The 24,946-nt window shown below is 35.8% G+C and overlaps 4 protein-coding genes across 4 annotated transcripts; 2 read left to right on the plus strand and 2 right to left on the minus strand.

Annotated features, from left to right (window-relative positions):
- The first annotated feature begins 3,968 nt into the window (after window positions 1-3,968).
- On the plus strand, window positions 3,969-5,870 carry LOC127644201 (lectin-like). Its single transcript, XM_052127259.1, has 6 exons — window positions 3,969-4,009; window positions 4,595-4,667; window positions 4,853-4,995; window positions 5,141-5,281; window positions 5,441-5,555; window positions 5,655-5,870. Exons 1-6 carry the CDS (start codon window positions 4,007-4,009, stop codon window positions 5,738-5,740), a joined length of 561 nt encoding a protein of 186 aa, XP_051983219.1. The 5' UTR covers window positions 3,969-4,006; the 3' UTR covers window positions 5,741-5,870.
- Window positions 5,871-5,877: 7 nt separating this feature from the next.
- On the minus strand, window positions 5,878-15,738 carry si:dkey-9i23.6 (uncharacterized). The gene is made up of 6 exons (XM_052127257.1): window positions 15,595-15,738; window positions 12,709-13,671; window positions 12,479-12,564; window positions 9,600-10,131; window positions 7,643-7,733; window positions 5,878-7,220 (listed from the first exon to the last, which is right to left on the minus strand). The coding sequence occupies exons 1-6, from the start codon at window positions 15,613-15,615 to the stop codon at window positions 7,078-7,080; spliced, it is 1,836 nt and encodes a 611-aa protein (XP_051983217.1). The 5' UTR covers window positions 15,616-15,738; the 3' UTR covers window positions 5,878-7,077.
- Window positions 15,739-18,360: 2,622 nt separating this feature from the next.
- Window positions 18,361-19,383, plus strand: tmem187 (transmembrane protein 187). Its single transcript, XM_052127328.1, has one exon. The coding sequence runs from the start codon at window positions 18,361-18,363 to the stop codon at window positions 19,234-19,236; it is 876 nt and encodes a 291-aa protein (XP_051983288.1). The 3' UTR covers window positions 19,237-19,383.
- Window positions 19,384-20,367: 984 nt separating this feature from the next.
- On the minus strand, window positions 20,368-23,241 carry si:dkey-9i23.8 (uncharacterized). The gene is given in 5 exon segments (XM_052127148.1): window positions 20,368-20,610; window positions 20,779-20,857; window positions 20,972-21,127; window positions 21,240-21,350; window positions 23,231-23,241. Coding segments are annotated over 5 exon segments (600 nt in total).
- Window positions 23,242-24,946: the final 1,705 nt, after the last annotated feature.

A 24,946-nucleotide genomic window follows, 5' to 3' on the forward strand; every position in this document is an offset into this window, starting at 1 on the left:
TTGGTCCCAAATCACTCCTCCCCTCCTCCCAAGACTTCACTCTTTCCGTCGATGGCCATACAGTTACCACCTCTCCCCAGATCCGAAATCTTGGTTTCATTTTTGACCCCACACTCACATTTAAGTCCCATATCCGTCATATCACCAAAACTGCCTTTTTCCACCTACGTAATATTGCTCGTCTACGCCCTACCCTCTCCACATCTGCTGCGGAAACTCTCATTCATGCATTCATTACATCAAGACTCGACTACTGCAATAGTCTCCTATATGGTCTCCCATCCTCTGATATAAAAAAACTGCAATACGTTCAAAACTCCGCTGCCCGCCTCCTCACCCACACCCGCTCCAGAGACCACATCACCCCCGTCCTTCAACAGCTTCACTGGCTCCCTGTACAACAGCGCATCCATTACAAAGTTCTACTCATCACTTACAAAGCCCTCAATAACTTGGCACCTCCATATCTCACAGACCTCTTACAGCATCACCGCCCTGCCCGACGCCTCCGCTCTGCCGACTTAGGTCTTCTCAAACCCATCACCAAATCAATACACCGAACTTTGGGGGACCGAGCATTCGCCATCGCTGCCCCCACCCTTTGGAACTCACTCCCCATCCACATCAGAAACTCGGACTCACTGACCACCTACAAAAAACTGCTCAAAACCCATCTATTTCACCTTGCCTACAATCTATAATACCACTTCCACCATTGATTGTTTCATTTGTACAGCGTCTTTGAGTTCCTTGGAAAGCGCTATATAAGACTTATGTATTATTATATTATTATTAAACACTGATGACAATAAACACCCTTATTATTATAACTTAATTAAATAATTGTTATAATATGCCTTTACATATGGCTTTATTGAATGTGTTTGTGCATGTAATATAGGATGCCGGCGTATTATACATAGTGTAATATACATTATATATATTACCATATTCATTATATATAGTGACGTCATTACAAAATGACGTAAATTAACTGGTGAATCGTTTTGTTGAACCAGTTCATTGAAACGAACCATCCAAAAGAACCGGTTTGCTGTAAAGAATCTGACTTCCCATAATTACTAGCAAATTGATACACTGATATTGTCTCCTCAGCTGGTGTTCAGCCTAATACAACAACATAAATAAAACTTGAAAAGCCAACCATGATGACAATACTGTCCAGATTGAACTTATCAATGTTACTTACTGTTGTAACTTCAGCTGTGCTGCACTGAAATAACATCATACAGGTACACAAGTTTTCAGGGGAGACTTTGCAACATGGGTTGCATCAAGTGAGCTAATTTGTACAAGCCCTTTATCACTGTAAACTGGTACAAAGAGCAACAAGCTATAAATGGCAAAAAAAAAAATTGTATAATCGATGTAAAAAAGCCAGGTTCCATCATTACAGCAGGTGTATAAACATTTAGCTATTACAGTGTCTATTTTTTGCTTAGTAAAACTCACAAACCTTTAACTTTAGAACTTTAGTAGGACACTACATGTGATGTGTTTAGACAGCAATATTGCTATTTTATAGACATACAAAATATTACAAACCGAGGTAGTAAAGACAACTTCTGGCATTTTTTTCTGTCTTGCTATAATAGTTAATGAGATATACTAATGCTTTTGCAGCCTAATGCATTAAGATCTAATACAGGCAGCTATTGTGTTATTATACATCAGTTTTTTTCAAAAGGTTTTCATCATGTGTGATAAAGATGAACTTTGAAAGCAGTAAATGTGTGAAAGAAAGAAAATGTGAAAGGATGAGTTGAGATAGTAACATACAGTGTGAGTGTGGTATAGAGTGACTGACAAAAGGTGACAGATGTAAATTAATCATGCTAAGGGGACATTTGCATAAACACATTTTCACGTCCATCTGCCCTGTTTTCGTATTATTTTTCTACGTAAACATGCACTAGACAAGTGTCTTTGACCATTGTGCCACATCTCACTGTTTTTTCAGCGTCTAGTGCAGGAGAGCAGAACGTCAACTTTTAAAAACGCGTCTTAAGACATCTGTGTTCTGTTCTATTTGTTGCAATCCAACTTTTTTTGTGCAATAATGCGTTCGTGTAGAGTATTTGATGGGAACACCCAAATAAGATCACATTGAAGAGTTCAATTAATAGCTACAGTTTAAAGGGGAAGTGTGAAATTTTTGTACAAACACTCTCACACAGTGGAACAGCAAAAATAACAACTGTTTTCAAACAGGTTTCCCAAACATCTGCATTGGTCAGACAAACAGATAGCCCCACCCCAAACACCCCAAATGTTGCTATGTCGGGCTGATTGGGATGCTCAAACAGAACATTGTTTTGGTAGCACCACAGAGCCAACACTTTTAAGGGGAATCAACCAACAAATGGCTTAGCCTACTTACAGTTGTTTCGGCATTTTAAACTAGGATATGATGAAGTATTTTAAGATCCTTGTCTTTAACTTTAAGTAACTACAAATAATAAATTTGTCATAAAGCATTTATTGTTTAAAACACATTAGTAGGTTTTTGGTTGAATAACATGTGCTGTGGGCTATTTGTTTCTTGACCTCTAAAGTCATTCAGCCTCTGAGTTGCAACAACTTTTTTTGGTTTGCGATGGCATGTGTGAAAGCCAAAAGTCAAAGAGGCTAGCAACTGTATCTGTAACCACAAGACTCATTGGTTGGATTGTGTTGTTTGAAATTTGAATCTGATAACAAAAGTTGTTAGTTGCATGCCATTTACAAGATGCCTTTTTCCAACCAACTTACCGCAACTGTCTGCAAGAATAGCCAGATAATCAATGTTCTTCAATGATAAACCTACTAGTGTGTTTCATACAAAAAAAAAATAATAAAAAAATAAGTTAAGCAAGGAATAACAATAATTGAATCCATTCACTCTAGTGAAAGACACCACACTTAACTATTTAAAACATAAGAAAAGAGTCCTAAATAGATCACGATTTCACAAATATTTTTATGCTAATGTATTTATGTATGTTTTAATGATCAGGACACTGTTTGGCCAATAAGAAAGTCACTTTCAAAAGAAAGTGACTTCTGAATACATGAATGTAAACCTAAATAAAGCACTTGTCCAGCTAAATCTTTGCATTGTTTGCGTTTATCCATTGAAATGTGGATCTTTTAAATGCATGGCTTGTACATTAAAGGGATGGTTCAGCCAAAAATGAAAATTCTCTCATCATTTACTCATTCTCACTCCATCCCAGATATGTATGATTTCTTTCCCCTGCTGAACACAAATGAAGATTTTTAGCTGAATATTTCAGCTCTATTGGTCCATACAATGCAAGTGAATGGTGGCCAGAAATTTAAAGCTCCAAAAAGGCAGCATAAAAGTAATTCATAAGACTCCAGTGGTTAAATATGTGTCTTTAGAAGCGATATGACAGGTCGGGATGAGAAACAGATCAATATTTAAATCCTTTTTTACTATAAATCTCCACTTCACTTCCACATTCTTCTTCTTTTGTTTTTGCCGATTTGCATTGTTTGTGTATATTGCCACAATGGCAGGAAGAAACTTTGTAGTAAAAACGACTTAAATATTTATCTGTTTCTTACCCGCACTTAACATATTGCTTCTGAAGATGTGGATTTAAACACTGGAGTCTAAAGGGTTATTTTTATGCTGCCTTTATATGTTGTTTGGAGCTTCAAAGTTCTGTTCACCATTCACTTGCATTGTATGGACCTACAGAGCTGAGATATATGTAGTTTACATAATAGATCATTTTGTACAAGAGTAATATATAGTGAAAATATGCATTTTGCCATTGTAGCAACATGGTAATGCAGGCAATGTACAGGTGAAGCAGTTTCCTAGGTCAATACAATACTCTGATGATAGATAGCTTGAGTGAGAGAATGGGAGGAGTTGTGAAAATGAACAGAATAGTATAAATTAAGAGGTAAACGTTGAGACAAATGCAAATGTTACACTGAGGACAGATAGAAGACTTAAAGTGGAAGGTTTGCAATGGTAAGTCCTCTTCTCCAATTAACACACTCCTCATATCCAATAACAATAAAATCCTTATTTTGTTATCACTGCACAATTATGTAAAGTTTTTAGTTTGGGATTGAGTCTTAGTTTGAATTTTTGACATTTATCAATGTCACTGCACCTTATGTGCAGTTAATTAGAGACTTACTGTCTGATTGCTCTAGTTGGAGAGTTAAACCCTTAACTTACAGGCATTCTCATCTTACGAGTTATGTCTCTTACAGTATGTCAGTGAACAAGGTGAAGTCCAAGTAAAGTTATATTTACTCAACCTTGTTTGTCTGAGATGGTAGGATACTGCCATTTCTCCAGTAACATTCAGTATGGTGTTAAACCTTTTTCCCATAGATATTACACTACCGTAATTCATAGCATTTCTCCAAATGTGTAGTTATGCAAATTTAGCATGTTTTGCAACCCAATGGTATTGCTGCAAAATCCATGGTGTGGTAGAAATAATTTACTAATGAAGCAAAATATATATTATCTAAATCAAATGCAAACATTTTGGAATTATTAGAGGTATAAAAAATTTGTTCCACTGATATTTTCTATTCACAGGGTACAGCGGGTATTAACATTTTGTTAATTACACTCTGTTTTGCGAGTGGTAACGCCCTAACAATGGAAAGAGGTAACTTTTAATTCATATATACTTTATTTAACAACATATGCCAGATATGTTCCAAATCCAACTATCAGTAATTCGATTACAGTAACTAATCACTTTGTAATTGGATTACACCTAACACTGATCGTGATTAGTATTTAAGGCCTAGAACTCATAATAATATACATGGTTGCGATTCTGTCCCTTAGTTGATACAGCAGGCAATGCAAATGTAACATCATACTGTCGTATAGCTAAACCATGTAATGTGGATGGCTTTAATGATTGGTTCAGAGTGGACAAGGACTGCGTAAAGTACTTCAACACGCGTCTCAACTTCTCTGAGGCTGAGGTAAGCAGTATCATTTGGGGAAAAAAGAGCATTGTACACTAAAAAGATTCCATTTCTGTTATCATACAAATAAAGAGGCTGCCATTTAAGGAAAATACTTTTTTGTGTGTTTAGTGATTCAATGTTCTTCCTGTTTTCTATCCAGTTCAGCTGTAGAAAAAAAGCCCCTGGTGGACATCTGGTGTCATTGCATAATAAAAATGCTAATGACGATTTACTATGCATTGTGCAGAAGTTAAATCCAAAAAACCTGCGCATTTGGCTTGGGGGCTATTCATTTTTTCAGGTAAAAGAGACATAAGTATCAAAATCTAAATATGTTTTATGGTCACTGTTCTTCAAAAATATTCAATAGTGTTTGACTCACCATATTTTTTTCCTAAAATGCCTCTCTCAACCCCAAACAACTTATTTACTTTTGTATATCTCTTTCTCACTCTCTCAGTCTGGCAAATTTCTTTGGACTGATGGTTCCTACTGGGACTATCAAATTTGGACACCTGGTGAGCCCAACAACATCTTCACTAGCATAGAGGAATGCGTGGAGATGAACTGGAAACGTAAGGAGGGTGGGATGGACAGAATTGGTTAAACAAATGATGTTAGACACAATACAGAAAGTACATTAATCTCTCTTTCACTGTCTCTTTTATTTTCAGACATTGGCATGTGGAATGATGCTTCTTGTACGGTCCAAAAAAACTACTTCTGTGCCTTCAAGCGTAAACGCAACTTTGATGAGTAGACTGAACTGTTTTATCTGGGTATCATACCATAAAACTGTTTGCATAAAATTGTCTCCATTGCATTAAAAAACTTACAAAAATAAAAATAATTTTGCAAATGACTTCAACATGATTATAAAGAAGTTTTGCAATCAAAATGATCATTTTTTATTTCTTTTTTGTCTGAAATTGCATCGTTGGCTATGCCATAAAACACAAACTACATCAAATGTTTTTACATGACACAAAGATCTCTTAAAAAATATTCACCTCAGAGGAATCCTTTCATGTATCTATAACTATTCATTATCATAGGTCATCACTTATTAGATAGAATTTTTCACATCAAGCACTTCATTAGTGAAATTAGTCAACTCTAAAGGCCAGCAAAGGACAAAAGCACAATTCTTTATAGCACTCTACAGTTAATGAACAATTATTGAACAGTTATGAATCATTCGTTTTATATAAATGTAACATTTAAATATATGACCTACATGTTTATTCCTAAGTCCTTGTTTATTAATATTAACTTCATCTGGAAGTAATGCATAAAATCTATAATGTGGACAGGAATATACAATACAATGTTTACTATAATAGTATAAATAAAAAGTTCTACAGTGGTGATTATTTGTAATACTACTGTAGTAATTATTTAATTATATATTATATATAATACTAAAACATTTATATCACATTTTCAGCCTGGTCTCATGAAATTTGCATGGTGAACGTGACAAAATCTTTTGAAAATATATGTGCTGTATAAACTTTTGGTTGCAGGTCAAGCTGGGTGCGCCAAACCTCATTTCGTTATGATTGTAATGGCACATGTCAGCTTGAGTTCATGGCAGGACTTGAACCACGGGCCTCCAACTGTAAGTCCAACACCAGGAGAGCTAGATATCATTATGGGAATAAGTGTGTAGGTGAGTCTGTAATAAAAGCATTAACATGTTTTGTTTTTCAACAGATGCATTTGAGTAAAAGTGTGTCGATATCATAAAATAGCAGGATCTGAGTAATAGAAAGAAAAATAAGTATTTATAAAGTCATAAACAGCCATTAAAGTCATGATTTCAGTGAAAGTAAATAAAACACACAGTTGTTGTTGTTGCACCTATAGTGTTCATTTCTCTTGGAAACTGCAGGGAAATGTATCTGGAGACACGCTTAACAAGTATACTAAACATTTATATAGAGTCATGTTTTCACAATGAGACCAGGTTGCACAGTTTGTTATAACACAGTAAATTACAGTGGTCGGACAATGAACTAACTACTGCAACATGTATCTTCAGCTGATTGTGACTCTGCTGACCAGAAAACTGCAGATGATGGAGCAGTCATGGAGTCATTGGTAATGGTTGAGATGCGGTGGTGAATGCAGTGGAGGAGACGTGGAAAAAGGAATTAGTGAGGAAGCCCCGACAGTGGATTCATTCAGAAAAGATTTGGGAATCTTGTAGAATTTGGTGTTTGTCTTTTCTGTCTTTACTGAGAGAAAACATATAAAACGGATATGTTTAAGAATTGCTGTTGCCTGTTTGCTAGCTCACATTCACTGCACACACAAGCACACACACAAACACAAACACATACACACACAAGCACACACACACACACACACACACACACATGTTGGGTTTCCATGTTTTATGGGGACTTTCCATAGACATAATGGTTTTTATACTGTACAAACTTTATATTATATCCCCTAAACCTAACCCTCACAGAAAACTTTCTGCAATTTAAAATTTTCAAAAAACATAATTTCATATGATTTCTAAGCTGTTTTCCTCATGGGGACTGACAAATTGTCCCCACAATGTCAAAAATGTCAGGTTTTACTATCCTTATGGGGACATTTGGTCCTCATAAAGTGATAAATACAAGCTCACCCACAAACACAACCTCACCATTTTTGTTTCTTTTGGGTGGTCGGTGGGGTCTCTTTTTGCTTAGACGGATTCGACCCTTGAGAGCAGAGTTGTCCAGCAATCCAAATGACTTGAAATTAAAGCGAATGAGATTTCTGTATTATCATTTCTTTAACTTACTCATTACAATGAGTTAAAGGTGCACCTCATTTTATGTGTACAGGTGAAATTCGAAAAATTAGAATATCGTGCAAAAGTTCATTAATTTCAGTAATTCAACTTAAAAGGTGAAACTAATATATTATATAGACTCATTACAAGCAAAGTAAGATATTTCAAGCCTTGATTTGATATAATTTTTATGATTATGGCTTACAGCTTATGAAAACCCCAAATTCAGAATCTCAGAAAATTAGAATATTACATGAAATCAATAAAAAAAGGATTTTAAATACAGAAATGTCGGCCCTCTGAAAAGTATAATCATGCATATGTACTCAGTACTTGGTTTGGGCCCCTTTTGCATTAATTACTGCCTCAATGCGGCGTGGCATGGATGCTATCAGCCTGTGGCACTGCTGAGGTGTTATGGAAGACCAAGATGCTTCAATAGCGGCCTTCAGCTCTTCTGCATTGTTTGGTCTCATGTCTCTCATCTTTCTCTTGGGAATGCCCCATAGATTCTCTATGGGGTTCAGGTCAGGCGAGTTTGCTGGCCAATCAAGCACAGTAATACCATGGTCATTGAACCAGGTTTTGGTACTTTTGGCAGTGTGGGCAGGTGCCAAGTCCTGCTGGAAAATTAAGTCAGCATCTCCATAAAGCTTGTCTGCTGAAGGAAGCATGAAGTGCTCTAAAATGTCCCGGTAGACGGCTGCGTTGACTTAATAAAGCACAGTGGACCAACACCAGCTGATGACATGGCTCCCCAAACCAACACAGACTGTGGAAACTTCACACTGGACTTCAAGCATCTTGGATTGTGTGCCTCTCCATTCTTCCTCCAGACTCTGGGACCTTGGTTTCCAAATGAGATGCAAAATTTGCTCTCATCAGAAAAGAGGACTTTGGACCACTGAGCAACAGACCAGTTCTTTTTTTCTTTAGCCCAGGTAAGATGCTTCCGACGTTGTTTGTTATTCAGGAGCGGCTTGACAAGAGGAATACGACATTTGAAGCCTCAGTCCACTCCTTGTGAAGCTCCCCACACATTTGAATGGCCTTTTCCTGACAATCCTCTCCAGGCTACGGTCATCCCTGCTGCTTGTGCACCTTTTTCTTCCACACTTTTCCCTTCCACTTAACTTTCTATTAATGTGCTTTGATACAGCACTTTGAGAACATCCAACTTCTTTTGCAATTACCTTTTGAGGCTTTCCCTCCTTGTGGAGGGTGTCAGTGATGGTTTTCTGCACAACTGTCAGGTCAGCAGTCTTCCCCATGATTGTGAATTCAGCTGAACCAGACTGAGAGACCATTTAAAGGCTCAGGAACACTTTGCAGGTGTTTTGGATTAATTAGCTGATTAGAGTGTGACACTTTGAGCCTACAATACTGAACCTTTTCACAATATTCTAATTTTCTGAGATTCTGAATTTGGGGTTTTCATAAGCTGTAAGCCATAATCATAAAAATTATATCAAATAAAGGCTTGAAATATCTTACTTTGCTTGTAATGAGTCTATATAATATATTCTAATTTTTCGAGTTTCACCTGTATGTTGCACAGGGCAGTAAGAAAGTCATCTTGGACATATATGGACACCTTGGCATTAACTAGATAAAGTGAGTAAAGTTCAGCTGGTCATGTGATCTAAAGATGTCTACCTCCATGTGGCGGCCAGCTCCATATAAAGGGTAAAAAGAGTGCACCTTTAAACATTGGCTGCATTTTGCATGTTAGTTTAAGAACTACAGTAATGGCTTATGTTCATAGCAAGAAATAATTATCAGTATTAACACAATGTTGCAGCTTTGCAGCACAGAACAGACTCACCTTGACTGTTGAAAAGTCCAGAGGAACATCCTGTGACTTTCTGTCCAATAATCGAAAGTCATGTTTGGAAATCATGTACACCCCCATACAGTTATTAATGACATCAGAATTGTTGGACTCACAGACTAACCCAGATGTCCTTTGATTATTCACATTATTTGTTAGTAGTGTCTTGGGAATAGCAAAAATGTTTTCATTCGGCTCCACTGGTATTGCACACAAGTGTCTGTTCACTTTTGATACATTTTCCAGCTGAGTAATATTAATATTGTCTTGATCTGTGTCTGACTGATTGTACTGGCTGTCCTCTGATAGGTCATGCTCTGTTGTCAGCAGAGATTCATAAACCTGAGTGTCCTTATCTGGATGCAGAACATTATCTGGAAATTCTGGAATCGATTGTTCGCCAGTGTCTTTCTGAGGTAGAGTGGCTTTGCTGGGTAGGTATTTCAGCCATTCCTCCCCTATGAATATTTCTTCCATTAAATTGATTGGTTCAAGGTTGAGTTTGAAGTCTTTTAAAGTAAATGTTCTGTTCAAAAAACAAGAAGAATTTGATTTATATTAATCAGTTTACTACTGAACAGTACTATCCCCCATCAGACATTTTCTATGATTTCAATCATGATAACCTTTCTCTCTAGCTCTACTGATATTGTATTGCTTAAGCAACCTACAAGACACAGGTTCTGGCCCTGTGGGATCCAGTAAGTAATCATTCACATAAACAATGGCTAGCACAATTCAGATGTTGCATTTTTGCTTTAAAATTAAATTTTTATTCCACTGACAGGAATCTACTGACAGGTAGATTTAGGTTTGGGGTAGAGTTAATAAAATATGCATTAATGCTATATCTTTTACATAATTTACAACAAAAAAAACCAACTCGTTTTTGGTGCCACTCTGTGGACATTTCACACAGAATCTGAAGCTCCCATGAAGCTCAACACTTCCAGATTTTTCCACTGGTGGGCAGTGATTCAAATTTCGGTAAGCACAGACAGTTTTCAGCTGCAGAACATTCAACCTATTGTCGCCGAATTTAGTGTGATCATTAATTGTAATTAGTAACAGGTACTGAAGGATAACAAGATATTTGAGAAATTACAGTCAGGTTTTAGAGAAAACCACAGAACAGAAACTGCCCTTCTTAGGGTGACCAATAACTTATTGATGGTGGAGGAAGCCAAGAGTGCTCCGTTTTAGTATTGCTTGATTTAACTGCAGCGTTTGATACAGATCAGATCATTCAGTTTTAATCTAAACATTGTAGTGATGGGTGGGAATATCTGTGGTGCCTTTATACTGGTTTATTTCCTACTTGATGAATAGGAAATTTGTAGTGTCTTTTAGAGATAAGGCTTAAAAATGTATTGTGTTGATCCGCAAGGATCCCTTTAAGGGCCAATACTGTTTTCACTATATATGTTACTGCTTGGTTCTGTGACTAACAAATACAACATTAATTTTCATTGCTATGCAGATGAACTGCAAATGTATTTGTCGTTGAATCCCAATGATCTGATTAACTTAATGGTCATGATTAAAAAAAAAACATCAGATTGAGTCAGCACTTGAGTCAGACAGGTGGTCCCAAATAATCAGATGGTTGTGAAACATTTGGTAGTCTATTTTTATATCAATTTAAATTTTCAATATCATGTCCAGAATTTCAATCTTGTTTTTGTCAGTTAAGGAACATTTCCAAGGTTATACATGTCTTGAGTTTCAAGGATATAGAGAAGCTATATCCTTGAAATAAGAAGACCTTATGAAACAGTTAGACCTCTTAGATCTTCTTGTCATGAACTGTTGGCTGTTCCAAGATCCAGATGCAAAACTAAAAGTGAGAGAGTGTTTGTCTGCCATAGGATATTAGATCTGCTGAATCTGCTTTTAAAAACAAATTTGTATAGACTGGCTTTTATTACTATGTGAATATGTTGTGTATTACTGTGTGTTTTTTATTTTATGTTTTGTGAAGCACTTTGTGCTTAAGGTGCTATATAAATAAAATGATTTAAATAAATGATTGGACAATCCAGCATGTGTCCAAAACAGACATTACCAGAGGTGAAAGTTTTGTCCCAAATGATGCACAATGCACTTACACTATACTCTATTCTCTTGTGTAAAATGTTTTGATGTGTAATTCATCACAAGTGGTAAACTACACTTTTTTTACTACATGAAAGCATTCTGCGTTTTTCAGCTAACGGAAGTGATGTTTCAAACGCACTTAATCTGTTTATGCTAGCTTTAGCGCTTCAGCAAAACTCAGTCTAACTCTATTGTGCCAAATAAAGTACATATTCATATTCACACAGCATGGGGTGATGGTAAAACGTTCAACACACATTTGTAAGGTGCCGTCTTCACATACGTTTCGTTAGTTGCCACATTCACCATTATTATTTTTGTATTTTTTTTTGTCAGAACAGAATCGCTAGAAGGTAACCCCACCGCTCCCGCTATGTACTGCAAGCTGTAAGTGCTAACTGTGTAAAGTTTTACTTCACAAGTTAAACTATTTTTTTCTTTTTCCAGTTTCAGTGTTATCATATTTCTCATACTGCTTACAATACAAAATTCTATTGAAAAAAATACATTGAAAGGAATGTCACATAACTTGAAATGCGACAAGCTCTGGGCTATTAATATGGGGACTGGATAGTAGTACAAAAAGGAAATATATTTGTTTTTGTAAAACAATAAAACAAATAGGTGTCAAATGGAGAAACTGCACATACATACACACTAGCATTAAAAATTTTTTTTGCTATATCATCTGAAATGCATAATCAGTTTAATTGTTCTGTTAAAACCAAAACACTGTATATAATGTACTTAAATTAAATATGTGTAGCATATCTTACCTTTCCAAGAAAACATATTTCCCCTTTTTCGGGGGTACTGGTGGTGGACTCACTGGTTCTTCAACTTCTGTCTCCATCGAACTCAACTGGACGGTGATTAATTGTGATGTACATATGAAAAACAAGCCCAAGCACAAGTTAGATTAAGATATTTAAAGTTCTCTTAAAGTGTAATATGAGATGTATAAGTATGATGAAGAAATGAAGGTCACAAAAGTAAGTAAATATACTGATTGTTCCTCTTCACTGGTGTTGATGCTCTTGATGCCAGTGTGCTCCTTATTATGTTTTTCTTTAAGTCTTGCCATCAGTTTCTGACCAAGATACTTCATCTTGTTTTTCTTTCCCTTCATTTGCATTTTGGAATTTTCATGTTCCACAATCCCAAAGCCCTCTTCCATGCATGAATCCTCCAATCCATTTATTTTCCTGGTGTTGTTCATTGACATGTCATTTGCAAAGCCTCCACTGTCTTTATATTCCCGTAGGTATGAAATAATTGGAGCTGAGAGTGGTCTCTCTTCCTTAGGTTTGTGGGCTACTGGTTCAGAAGCAGACCTTGATGTCCTGCTTGTAATGTCAGGAGTTAAAACACTGCTTGTACCACTGCTTGGTTTTGGGGGACAAACACAAGCCTCTTCTGCTAGTGCATCCTTAATCTCTGTCTGTACCAAGTCATCTCTTTCAGAGGACAATGAGAGTTGAAACGGGATCTCACATGATTGTTTAGAAGGTGCCTCACTCTGACTGTTAAGCATTAATGTAGCTCCAGCCATGTCCTCGTCCATATCAAGCTCGTTATTCTCTCTGTCCTCTAATTTTGGTTCACCCCCCTCTGTTTCTTCAGACAAAGAGATAGCAAGAAATGCCCTTGCCTCCCATTTAGGAATCGTTTCTGGAAAGCCTCTGAACTCTTCTACAGCTTCATTGACATGTTCAGTTTCAGAAGTAGTTGGCCGCTCCTCATCACCATCAGGTCTTACAGAGCAATCTGAATCAGTTGCATCTTTATTTGTTATTTCTCCTTTCAACTCCAAGAAATGTTGAGACACACTTTTGCTGACTGTGTCTGGGTGTGCATTCGATTGTACATTATGTTTTTTTGTATGGTGAACATTATCATCTGTATTCAGTTTCATCAGCATAGCCTGCAGCAGTGAAATACCAGTCTGCGGATCACACCGCTCATCACTCTGCATAAAAGGAAACTGTGTTTTAATTTGGTCTATATCATATTAGTTGTCAGTAGTCTCTTTTGTAATTTCAGTCATTTATTAGCCCTATATTCTGTAGACTTTACAAGCAATATACTAGTAGTGTAATGGTAGCCAGCTGGTAGCTGTGCAGTGTGTAAACCTCACTCCCCTGGCCTCAAGAGGTGCACTAGCGACTGACGCTAGAGGCTGTAGCCTTTAGCATCCTCGTTAGCATGCCCACCTCCCATGCCGAAGATGTCAGTTTGAATCTTGCTCAGAGCAGTTCGAGCAGGACCGGTTATAGCGGTGCCATGACCCGGATGGGAGTGAGGTTTAGGGGGGTGAGTGTAACGTAGCCAGCTGGTAGGTAGCTATGCAGTATGTAAACCTCACTCGCCTGGCCTCAAAAGGCACACTAGCGACTGCTACTAGAGGCTGTAGCCTTTAGCCTCCTTGTTAGCGTGCCTGCCTCCCATGAAAGTTCAAATCCCGTTCGGAGTGGGTCGAGTAGAACTGGTTATAGTAGCAACAGACCATATTTGCACATTTTTCAATCTAACACTACACTGAAAACCCTAATAATTTGACTTTACTCAATTGATTGAGTACATTTATTCACTCAATTAAATTAAATAATGGCGTCTCCAAAACTTGTGTAATTACGTTCACTTACCGCAACTTGTTGATCATATACTGTAGAATGAACTTAACTATTTAAGTTAAGGCAACTAGTAGATCCAAGTAGAAATAACACAAATTTGCTTTTTAAATGTTGTTTCTACTTAATAATTTTAATTGAATGGGCTCAAATTTAGGTCAAACAATAAGACAGATTATATATAGAAGATTATAACTAATTCTACATCAATAATTAAATAAACTTATTTCTCCACAAAAATGCATTCTCTACTTCAAATGCACATGAACAAGAAGAACTGAGAAACTGTTAACAGAGTTCAACTTGACCAACTATTTGCAACAAAACAACATAAATCATTCTACAAAAAAAGATAAAACCTTGTGAATTTTTAAGAAAAATAAGTCCAAGGAACAAAGGTATTTGAGTTATGTGCCCAAAATATGACATTTCCAGTAATGACAACAGTAAGGTTTACGTCACTATAAACCCTACCGTTGTCATTACTGGAAAAATCTATTGAACTTATTTATCATAAAAATCCATAGACTTAAGATTTTAATTGTTAATAACTTAAACCTTTGAGTGCAAAACTGAGGCTATGGGGAATGCCCATAATGCTTTGCATTTGAATTATTCAATTATGTTTCCTTGATCAAAGGGAAGTTATGGGGCATTTAAATAGTAGCATTTAACAATTTATAGATGTTTTAGCTCTTTTGTACTATTATTTATGTTGTTTTGTTACAAATAGTTGTTTCGTGTGATGTCACAATTAGGGTGATCAGTGTCCCATTTAGTGAAGTTGGACTCTGTTAACAAAAATCTATTTGTGAATATGCAGCTAAAGTCCAAATATTTCTTTGGAAAATTAAATGTATTTAATGACTAACTTAGAATCTATTAAAATTTTATTTGAGCTGTACTATTGTTTGATCTAAAATTAAATCAATTCAACTAAAATTATTAACAACAGTAGAAACAACGTTTAAATAGCAAATCTTAATGCGTCAACATCCACTTGCATCTAGTTAACTTAAGCTAAATAGTAAAGTTAATTCTATACAAACACCAAGTTAATTGATCTTAATTACAAAAGTTTTGGAGATGCCATTACTCAATTTAATTTAGGGAATGAGCTTACTCAATCAAATGAGTGAAATCAACTTATTAGCATTTTCATGGATCAAAACAGCATTATAGATTTCTTACTTTTTGCTCTTTTAAATGTTTGATTCATTAGTTCATCTTCAACCATTATATCTAGCATTTATTTGTCATACCTCCGCTGTTTGTCTTTCCATAGTCTCTCGTTTTCATTCATTCTTTACTAATCCAACATTTTGTTGCTTCTTCTCTGCGTAGTGTGCTAAACTTTGTGTTGTCTTCAGTCTCTATAGCATTCCTTAACTGCTGTGCAACCTGTATGAAACACCTTGTCTCTCTTTCTGGACTGCCAAAACTGGTTTTTTAACTCTTCAGATGTATATTTTCTTCCTAGCATATGGGAGTAAACCTTCAAGTGCATCAATGATTTCCTTGTTTTTCCTATCTATGTGTCCTATGTGTGACATGTTAAATCACTTTGATTTATATAGCTGTAGCCCTTTGGTTAGCATTTAAAATGTTTAAATATAAATTATAAATAAATATGAATTTAATGTTTGTTTGGCTAATTATAACTCAAGTCAAGAAAAAAAATATGCAATATAAAAATGTATTCATGTCATTGAAGGACTGAACAGATAAGCACATTGGTCAGGTCAGACAAACCTGAATAATAAAAAAGGAAAATAAAAAAAATCTATTGAATTCCTGGTACTTTACACTTTGTCTATATCGTTATGCTGCATCCACAATTTTAAATGTTTTTACTTCTGCATGTTTCTACGTTCGCACACATGCCAACACACACCCCGCTAACATATTTGCATGCGCATACACGCCCACATCATTGTTTGCACAATTGCTTTGTTCAGAATAGAATTGCAGCAATCTACTTACTATGTTACATTACTGTCAAATGGCCTCATTATATTGCACGTTTAATTCAGTGAGTGGAATCGATTTATGAGCAGGTAATAGGGTTGACACCTTGGCAAAGGAAAATTCCTGGACACCTGACCTGATCAGTGATGAAAATGTATTGCTGGCCATCGTACAAGAATTGAAACATATTATTTAGGATTGTTTACTCTTATATATAGCATATAATTCATTCAAACAACAACATCAATACACTCAAAAAAATATTTTATCCTATTTTTAAGATATGCATTTCAATTTCATAACAAAATTCCATATAAATAAACTGTGTAATTTGTAACTAATTTAAATAAAACCTTAATATATATATATATATATATATATATATATATATATATATATATATATATATATATATATATATATATATATATATATATATATAATTTTGTTATGAAATTACACAGTTCAGAATGTGTGTGTTTACAGGTTTAGCATATTATGTACTTAACATATTCTGGCCCTTAGCAGTTTTCTTGAGTTTATGGTTCACACTGAACATTTAAATGTTTTAAAATGTATAATATATATATATATATATATATATATATATATATATATATATATATATATATATATATATATATATATATATATATATATATATATATATATATATGTATATATAAATATAATGTTTAAAATACATTTTAAAAATCCTCCTATTCCTCCTCCTATTTAAACTATTCATTTAAACTCCTCCTCCTCGCATAGTGTGCTTATAAACACAGGGTTGGGAGGGTTACTTTTGAAATGTATTCCACTAGAGATTACATGCTGTAAAATGTAATTTGTAATATATTCTGTTGGATTACTCAAGGTCAGTAACGTATTCTAAATACTTTGGATTACTTCTTCAGTACTGGTAGATTTTGTCACATGTTTTGACTATAAAAACTCTGCCGTACAGTGAGAAAAAATACACGTTAAAAATAAATTCTCTAAAAAAAAAACTAAATATCTTATGAGTGTTGTTTCTAAAACAAGATCAATCAAACTGATCTTGTTTTAAGGATTTTTTTATATTTTTACAGGAAAACAATACAAAAATTATTATCAAGAATACGATTTTTGCCCTAATATCAAAGGTCTTACTAGAATTATAGATCCAACGTGAATTTTCTTGATAACAAAATATGATCGTGCCTGGTAACATGTGCATGTAAAATGTCTAGAAATAGCATTTTAGCTTAGCGTAAAGCTGATAATTTACACAAGGTTTATTTCTATTTCTTCTGCTCCAAACGTACTTCTCTGTCTGCTCGTATGAATGTAACACATAATAAGAAAGTGTTTCACTGCTAATCAAATGCACATTGGATCGCATCATTTATATGTATAAATGTTTTCCATCTGAAAGGGCTAAATATTAAATGAAACAATAAAATGCAAAGTAACCTCTTCAGTAAATAAAATATTTTTTGAAAGTAACTGCATTCTAATTACCAGTGATTTAAACTGTAGTGGAATACAGTTACTTATATTTTGTATTTGAAATATGTAATCCCGTTACATGTATTCAGTTACTCCCCAACTCTGTATAAACAAGGGTTTATATGTGTGAACGTGTCAGGAAAATTCTGAAATTCCTGGAATGGAAATGAATTTGTTCAGCAGTCCTGGAAAAACCTGGACCGATGGCAACCCTGGGAAATAAAGGCAGGTTAACCTTTACACTTTTAATCTAATTTCATAAAAAAAATAATAATAATAAAAAAATGTTTGGTCAAATCAAATAATAAAGAGTTGAGACGGAACTATTTAAACATCTAATATTCTTCCAGTTCATCTGTCAAAGTGGAAATGGAAGGACTAGTTGAGTGCCTTACAATGGGTGACACATTATCTCACTTACTCCACAGAGAGTGCATTGCATATTTTGGCAAATATAGTAGTTCAGCATGATAATCCATGCATACAGATTATTAGTATGTGTAGCCTGCCGATTGACATTTCATGCATTTTGCGACAGTGGAGAGTTCAAAGGTCACAGTGGGCGTCACATGGTCTCTAGATTGCGGAAGACAACCAATGTTTTCATACTTTGTACCCTCTGTACACATCTCCAAAAAATTCCATTTGGTCTTTTGCTTTACATTGGATCATATCTCTTTTATCTAAAACTGACCATGTCAGCGGTCGTCCACGTTCTGATACCCATCGCGCTTTGCGTAACGCTAGCAAACACTGACATCTTCGACAAAGTTTTGGTGGATGTCAGTTATGATCACTACGCGGAGAAAAAAGTTGACAACCTTCCTGCCTTCTTGGCCATGCCGTTCAACTGTCTTATAAACGTAGGATACATATTATTGGGTATCTACTGGCTCTTTCAACGGCTACCAGACACAGCCACCTACACCAAAGACGTTTTCGCGCTCATGGCAGTCGTGTACGGACCTGTGCAGTGGGTCCGTTTGGCCACCTTGCTGCGCGCGCCGTCTGTTTTGGACCAGTGGTTCACTTTACCTATTTTTGCGTGGGTGCTGGTGTGGTGTAACGTCATTGTCAGCGGCTGGTCGTCTCGATACGCCTTAATGGTTGAAAGCTGTTCTTTCCTCAGCTATGGACTGGCGCTCTGTCATGACCGCGGATTTGAAGTTGCGCTGGGTTCTCACATTGCCTTCGCCGTCTACAAAGGCGTCCGCGCGCAGATGAGCCACGGAGATAAGATGTCTATGCGCTACCTTTTGTTGGCCGTGCTGTCCTGTTGTGGTTTTGTGGCTTTGAAGCTCCTGGATCATACTCTTGCAGAATACTGGATGTTTCAAAATCTCACAGGTCATTTCTGGTCCAAAGTTTGTGATATTCTGCAGTTCCATTACAGTTTTTGTTTTCTCAAGCGACTCAGTGAAAGGGCACATAAACGCTCGTTATAGATGCTCATAAACTGCATTTTAATGACTTTTGACAACTGAATAACGAAAGAATGCATATGGCTATACATTTACAAAATATAAGAAAATGCATTACTTGGCTCTTTTTTTTTTTTTTGTCAACAATAAAATATATGAAAAAAAAAAAAACACTGATCAGATTGCTAAAGGAATGTTTTCAATACAAGTTAAGCTTAATCGACATAATTTGTGGCATAATGTTGATAACCACAAAAATTACACAAGATAAATCGACTTTCCCCTCCTTTTCTTAACAAAACTGTGTTACACTGTGTCACTTATAATGGAAGTCAATGTGGTCAATCTGTAAACTTTAAAATACTCACTGTTTCAAAAGTATAGCCACATAACGTAAACAATGTGCATGTTAACATGATTTTAGTGTAATAAAACTACTAAGCTTTTCTGTGTAGATTTATAGCCAATTTTACAACTTTGTTGCCAAGATGACACAACACCACAAACCCTAAATGACTTTCAAGTTCAGCCCATATGGATATTAATATATGATGTACATACATAATACTCAATACATTGTAATGACTGTAAATGCATAATGTATAATTTTAAAGTTGAGAGTGGTAGAAAATAAAAAAGCACAATTTGAGCAAAAACAACTACTGCTTTGTTATTATCAGCATGTCTGCACCACCACTACAATGTTTTTTTTTCTCTCTCCCTTTTCTCGGCCATTTTGGAATTCCCAAAGTCCTCATGGTGGTGTAGTGACTCGCCTCAATCTGGGTGGTGGAGGATGAATATCAGTTGCCTCCACATCTGAGACCATCAATTCGTGCATCTTATCATGTGGCTTGTTGAGCGCGTTACTGGGGAGATGTAGCTCATGTGGAGGCTTCATGCTATTCTCCATGGCATTCACGCCCAACTCCCCACATGCCCAACGACAGCGAGAACCACATTATAGCGACCATGAGGAGGTTATCCGATGCGATTCTACCCTCCCTAACAACCGGGCCAATTTGGTTGCTTAGGGGACCTGTCTGGAGTCACTCCTATACTACAATGTTTATGTCTTATAAATAGAACAAATCTAGGCATGAGTGTCATTAGTCATCAATAACATCATTATTTGATCCATTTAGAAATGTTGAGCTAAAGAAAATTTCTTTTTAGATTTATTTGTTTTTCCTCGTAATCCTCATATTTCGTAATGCAAAGCTCAGGAGGGTTTAATCTCTTATTGTTCCACAACAGTATGAGCACCGCCTCTCAGAAGTCTTTATTTGTGCAGTAGAGGAAGGGGTTCAAACCACAGTCCAAATACACCATTACTGATGAAAGTGATATCAGCCAGTCATGGGATGGAGACAGATCAAGCTTTCCAAGGAGAACCAACTAACAGGGCAACAAGAATAAACAGAATTGTCAATTCAGAGGAACTCATTGAAAAGACTGCCAGGTTAGCCATACCAAAGATTATTCTATTTGTTTGTGCTTTTTGTTGACAAGTACTATGAAAGCAGGAGACCTTTTATCAGTACATTATTTATTGCAATTTATTACCTCAGATGCTGTGAATGTTGTATAGCAGAACAGATACAAGATCACCAGCAGTGGATTGACGGAGAACAGGTCAACCTGGCTACAAATAAAATTACAGACAAAAATAGTTGGGGGATATGCACACTATTTTAATAAGAAATTAGTTTTAAATCCTTTTAAAAATCTAGCCATATAAAAACTTCAACAACTCTACAATCTTGAAACAGTCTTTCCCATAGCCTATGTGAGTCAGAAGGACATTATGAGGAGGAATTGGACAGAAATGGTGATGGAGAAGGTACAGAGGATGTAAATGTCAAAGTAACTGTTCTCTCAGAACACTGCACACAACATCTCTGCTGGGTCATACCTGAATAGGGGACCCAGAGCACAAAGTTTCACATATGGATTTTATGTTGATACATGTATTTGGAAAGTGGGATTTCTGTTGTAAATCAGGTACTGACTCTGAGGATCATTACTGGTTTTTTTTACTTATCCAGTCATACACTAATGGCACTGTTCCAAACACAGTTCCAGTATACTATGATGCCAAACATGCCACTGCCATGACAACAGCAGACAGCCCTTTACTTTAGGAAGGAATGCCCATACAGTATACCGCTGAACACAGAGAACAGAGGTTTTAATACAAGTAAAACAATCTTCCTTAGAGCTCAGAATTAGCCCTAAAGCCCTTAATATTTGCTTTTATCATATAATGTGAAGTTGGTAATTACAGGAGTATTACAGGTTCAATACAAGTTATGCTCAATTGACCGCATTTGTGGCATTGATTATTACCACAAAAAATTATTTTTACTTGCCTGTCCTTTTCTTTAAAAAAGCAAAAATCGTGTGGCACTTACAATGGAAGTGTATGGGGCCAATCTGTAAACATTAAAATACTCAATTTTTCAAAAGTGTAACCACAAGATGTAAATAATATGTGTGGTAACATGATGTTAGTGTGATGAAATCACTAACAACCTTTTCTTTGTACAGTTATAACCAGTTTTACAACTTCATTGCCATGACGATGTAATGTCAAACAAAACCAAACCCCTTAAATGACTGTAAAAATTATGATTTAAACTACTTAAAATACACAAAAATTGGCCCAATTCACTTCCATTGCAAGTTCTTCAATGTAAGTTCTTCACTGTAACTGCAACTTTTTTGCTTTTTATTAAGGAAAGGAAGGACAAGTCAAAATTATTTTAATCAACGTAATGCCACAAATGCTGTGGATTGAGCTCAACTTGTATTGAACCTGGAATATTCCTTTAAGATTTTCAAATACTTTCTCATCATATCACAGCTTAATATGTAGAGAAAACTACAAGTAGCTATTTGTAGGTTGATTTCCATGAAATGTGAAAACAATGTGTCTCTGCTGTGCTGTCAGAACACTGCTCTTTATCTCATTACAACATAGCACAATCTGTATGTCTAACCAATAGCAGACAGGGGGAAAATGTTTTTTTATTTTTGTGCAGTTCTGTTTAGTGATGATAGTGCTGCAGAAATTACACACTTGACCCTTAAGGGATATTTTTGCTTCTTGTTTAATTGGTTTAATTTAAATGAGCTAAAGCAACATAATTCTAGAAAAAAAATTCACTACTTGATTTCATTGCATTTTATCCATTTAAATTTGTAAAATTGAAGTTTACTTAATCTGTTTGAGTTAAGATTACATTAATACTTTTGTGGTGTTAATGGTACATTAATGAAACTGCAGGGGATTTCCATTTCCCATCATGCTTTGTATGGGACTTGATATGGATAAGTGTTAGCGATGAGGACAGGTAGATGTTGCACATGAAATAAATTTCAAATGCAGTGCTAACCATATAGTTACTAAATTACCCACTGTAGTTCTTCTTAGGGCTGTTAGATTTTAGAAATTTAGAAATCGATTCCGATTCCTGGTTTTGGAATCGATTGACACATTTTTTTCAACAACTTTTTAGATTCCGAAAATAAAAGGGAAGTATAAAGATAAATCTAATAATAAAAAGCTCAGCGTTCTTTGCAGTAATTATAATAGCATGACATTTACTATTAATAGATCCATTCTAAAATTAAATCAGGGACTATGTGCACATACCAAAGCTTGATGCTTCAATCCCATGAGATACATTTTAGGGAAGTTTGAGTATATGCACCTGCATTTCGAAGAACTACCGCAAATAGCCTTTAATATTGTATGACTTGGCTATTTTGTATGACTTTCATTCTTATGAATTTGTACCACTTCATCACGTGCAAATGCCTGGATGTCCAAGTAAGGTGTCATGGGCATGCTTTTTTTTTCTTTCTCCCCTTTTCTCCCCAATTTGGTATGCCCAATTCCCAATGCGCGCTAGGTCCTCGAGGAGGCGTAGTGGTGGAGGACGAATCTCAGTTGCCTCCGTGTCTGATACAGTCAATCCGCGCATCTTATCACATGGCTTGTTGAGCAAGTTACCACAGAGACATAGCGTTTGTGGAGGCTTTACACTTTTCTCCGCGGCATCCATGCACAACTCATTATGTGCCCCACTTAGAACCACATTATAGCGTCCACGGGGAGGTTACCCCATGTGACTCTACCCTCCCTAGCGACTGGGCCAATTTGGTTGCTTAGCCTTAGGAGACCTGGCTGGAGTCACTCAGCACACTCTGTATTCGAACTCGCAAATCCAATGATGTTAGTCATCGTCAATGCTTGCAGAGCTACCCAGGCCCCCCAAGGACATGTTTATTAATATTATGCCGTCACCCAAACCCCTTATCTAAACCTAACTGATCAGTAGAGTGTGCAAACATGACAGGAATTATTATGTGTGACAGAAGCAAATAAATTTGGCCTATTATATGAAAATGATGTCCAGCGACGTCATTGATAATTTGATACTTTTTATGTGTATTTAAAATGTTTGATGACATTTATTTGATGAATATAAAACAGAAAAGTAATGTCTCTCTTTGACGTAGGCCCCGTCTGGCGATCCGAAGAAGTTGTCCTCGGAACCATCATATCCTGCCGGAGATAGGAGGCAGGGGCGAGGAGCCTTTGCAGTACGGGACTCAACTGGTGGTGGTAGGGTGGTGGAGGTTGCCATATTTGCACACTGAAACAGCAATGTGATAGATTGTGAGCAGATTTATAAAGCAACGGCTTACATGTGATTGGCTGGGAATTAACCAGCGAATGGTGTGATGATGTACAGCTGCTAGTTTTCCCGCTAGAACTACGCTTACATTACTTCTTTTTTTTTTTGCAAGGGAAACATTATTTCTGATTTTGTCATAAAAAAAATACAAGATCTGCTAATGCATCTTTTTATACAATACACAAAAGTACAGTGTTAGATACAGGAAAATCATATACATTATAAAGCATATTTCATGAGCATTTTTGCTGTTGATTTTTTATTGCTTTAAGGAATACTCTGGGTTCAATACAAGTTAAGATCAATCAACCGTATTTTGAAGCTGAATACCACAATAAATTATTTCAACTTGTCCCTACTTTTGTTTAAATTTTTTTTACAGTGAGACACTTACAATGGAAGAGATTGGGGCTAATTTTTTGAGTGTTTAAAGGCAGAAATGTGAATCTTATAATTTTATAAAAGCACTTTAATATTATTACTATTATTTAAGCTGTAAAGTTATTTAAATTGTCATTTTGTGGGATTAAAATGTTTAAATCATCATGACAACAAAATTCAATTGGATATAACTTTACACTGAAAAAGGTAGTGACTTGCACTAAAATCATGCAAACACACAGGGTTGGGGAGTAACGGAATAATGTAATGGGATTACATATTTAAAATACAGAATTTTAGTAACTGTAATCCACTAAAGTTATCATTTAAATAAATTGATATCAGTTACATTCAAAAAGTATTTTGATTAATGAAGAGATTATTTTGCATTTTATTTTCATTTGTTTCATTGAATTTTTAGTCTGCTTGGAAAACATCCATATGATGCAATGGTGTTTGAACAGCTGAGAAACACTTTTTTATGATGTGTTACTTACATTCATATGAGCAGACAGGGGACGCTTTCACACTGTTATGAGTGAAAAGTTGGATATGATGTTATAGGATCAGAAAACGATGTCCTTGTGTGTATTCTGTGGGGTTTTGAAGTAAGTTTGGAGCAGCAGAAATAGTTAACATTGTATAAT

This window comes from Xyrauchen texanus, chromosome 5 (genome assembly GCF_025860055.1).
Source record: "Xyrauchen texanus isolate HMW12.3.18 chromosome 5, RBS_HiC_50CHRs, whole genome shotgun sequence".
Classification (NCBI taxonomy): Eukaryota; Metazoa; Chordata; class Actinopteri; order Cypriniformes; family Catostomidae; genus Xyrauchen; species Xyrauchen texanus.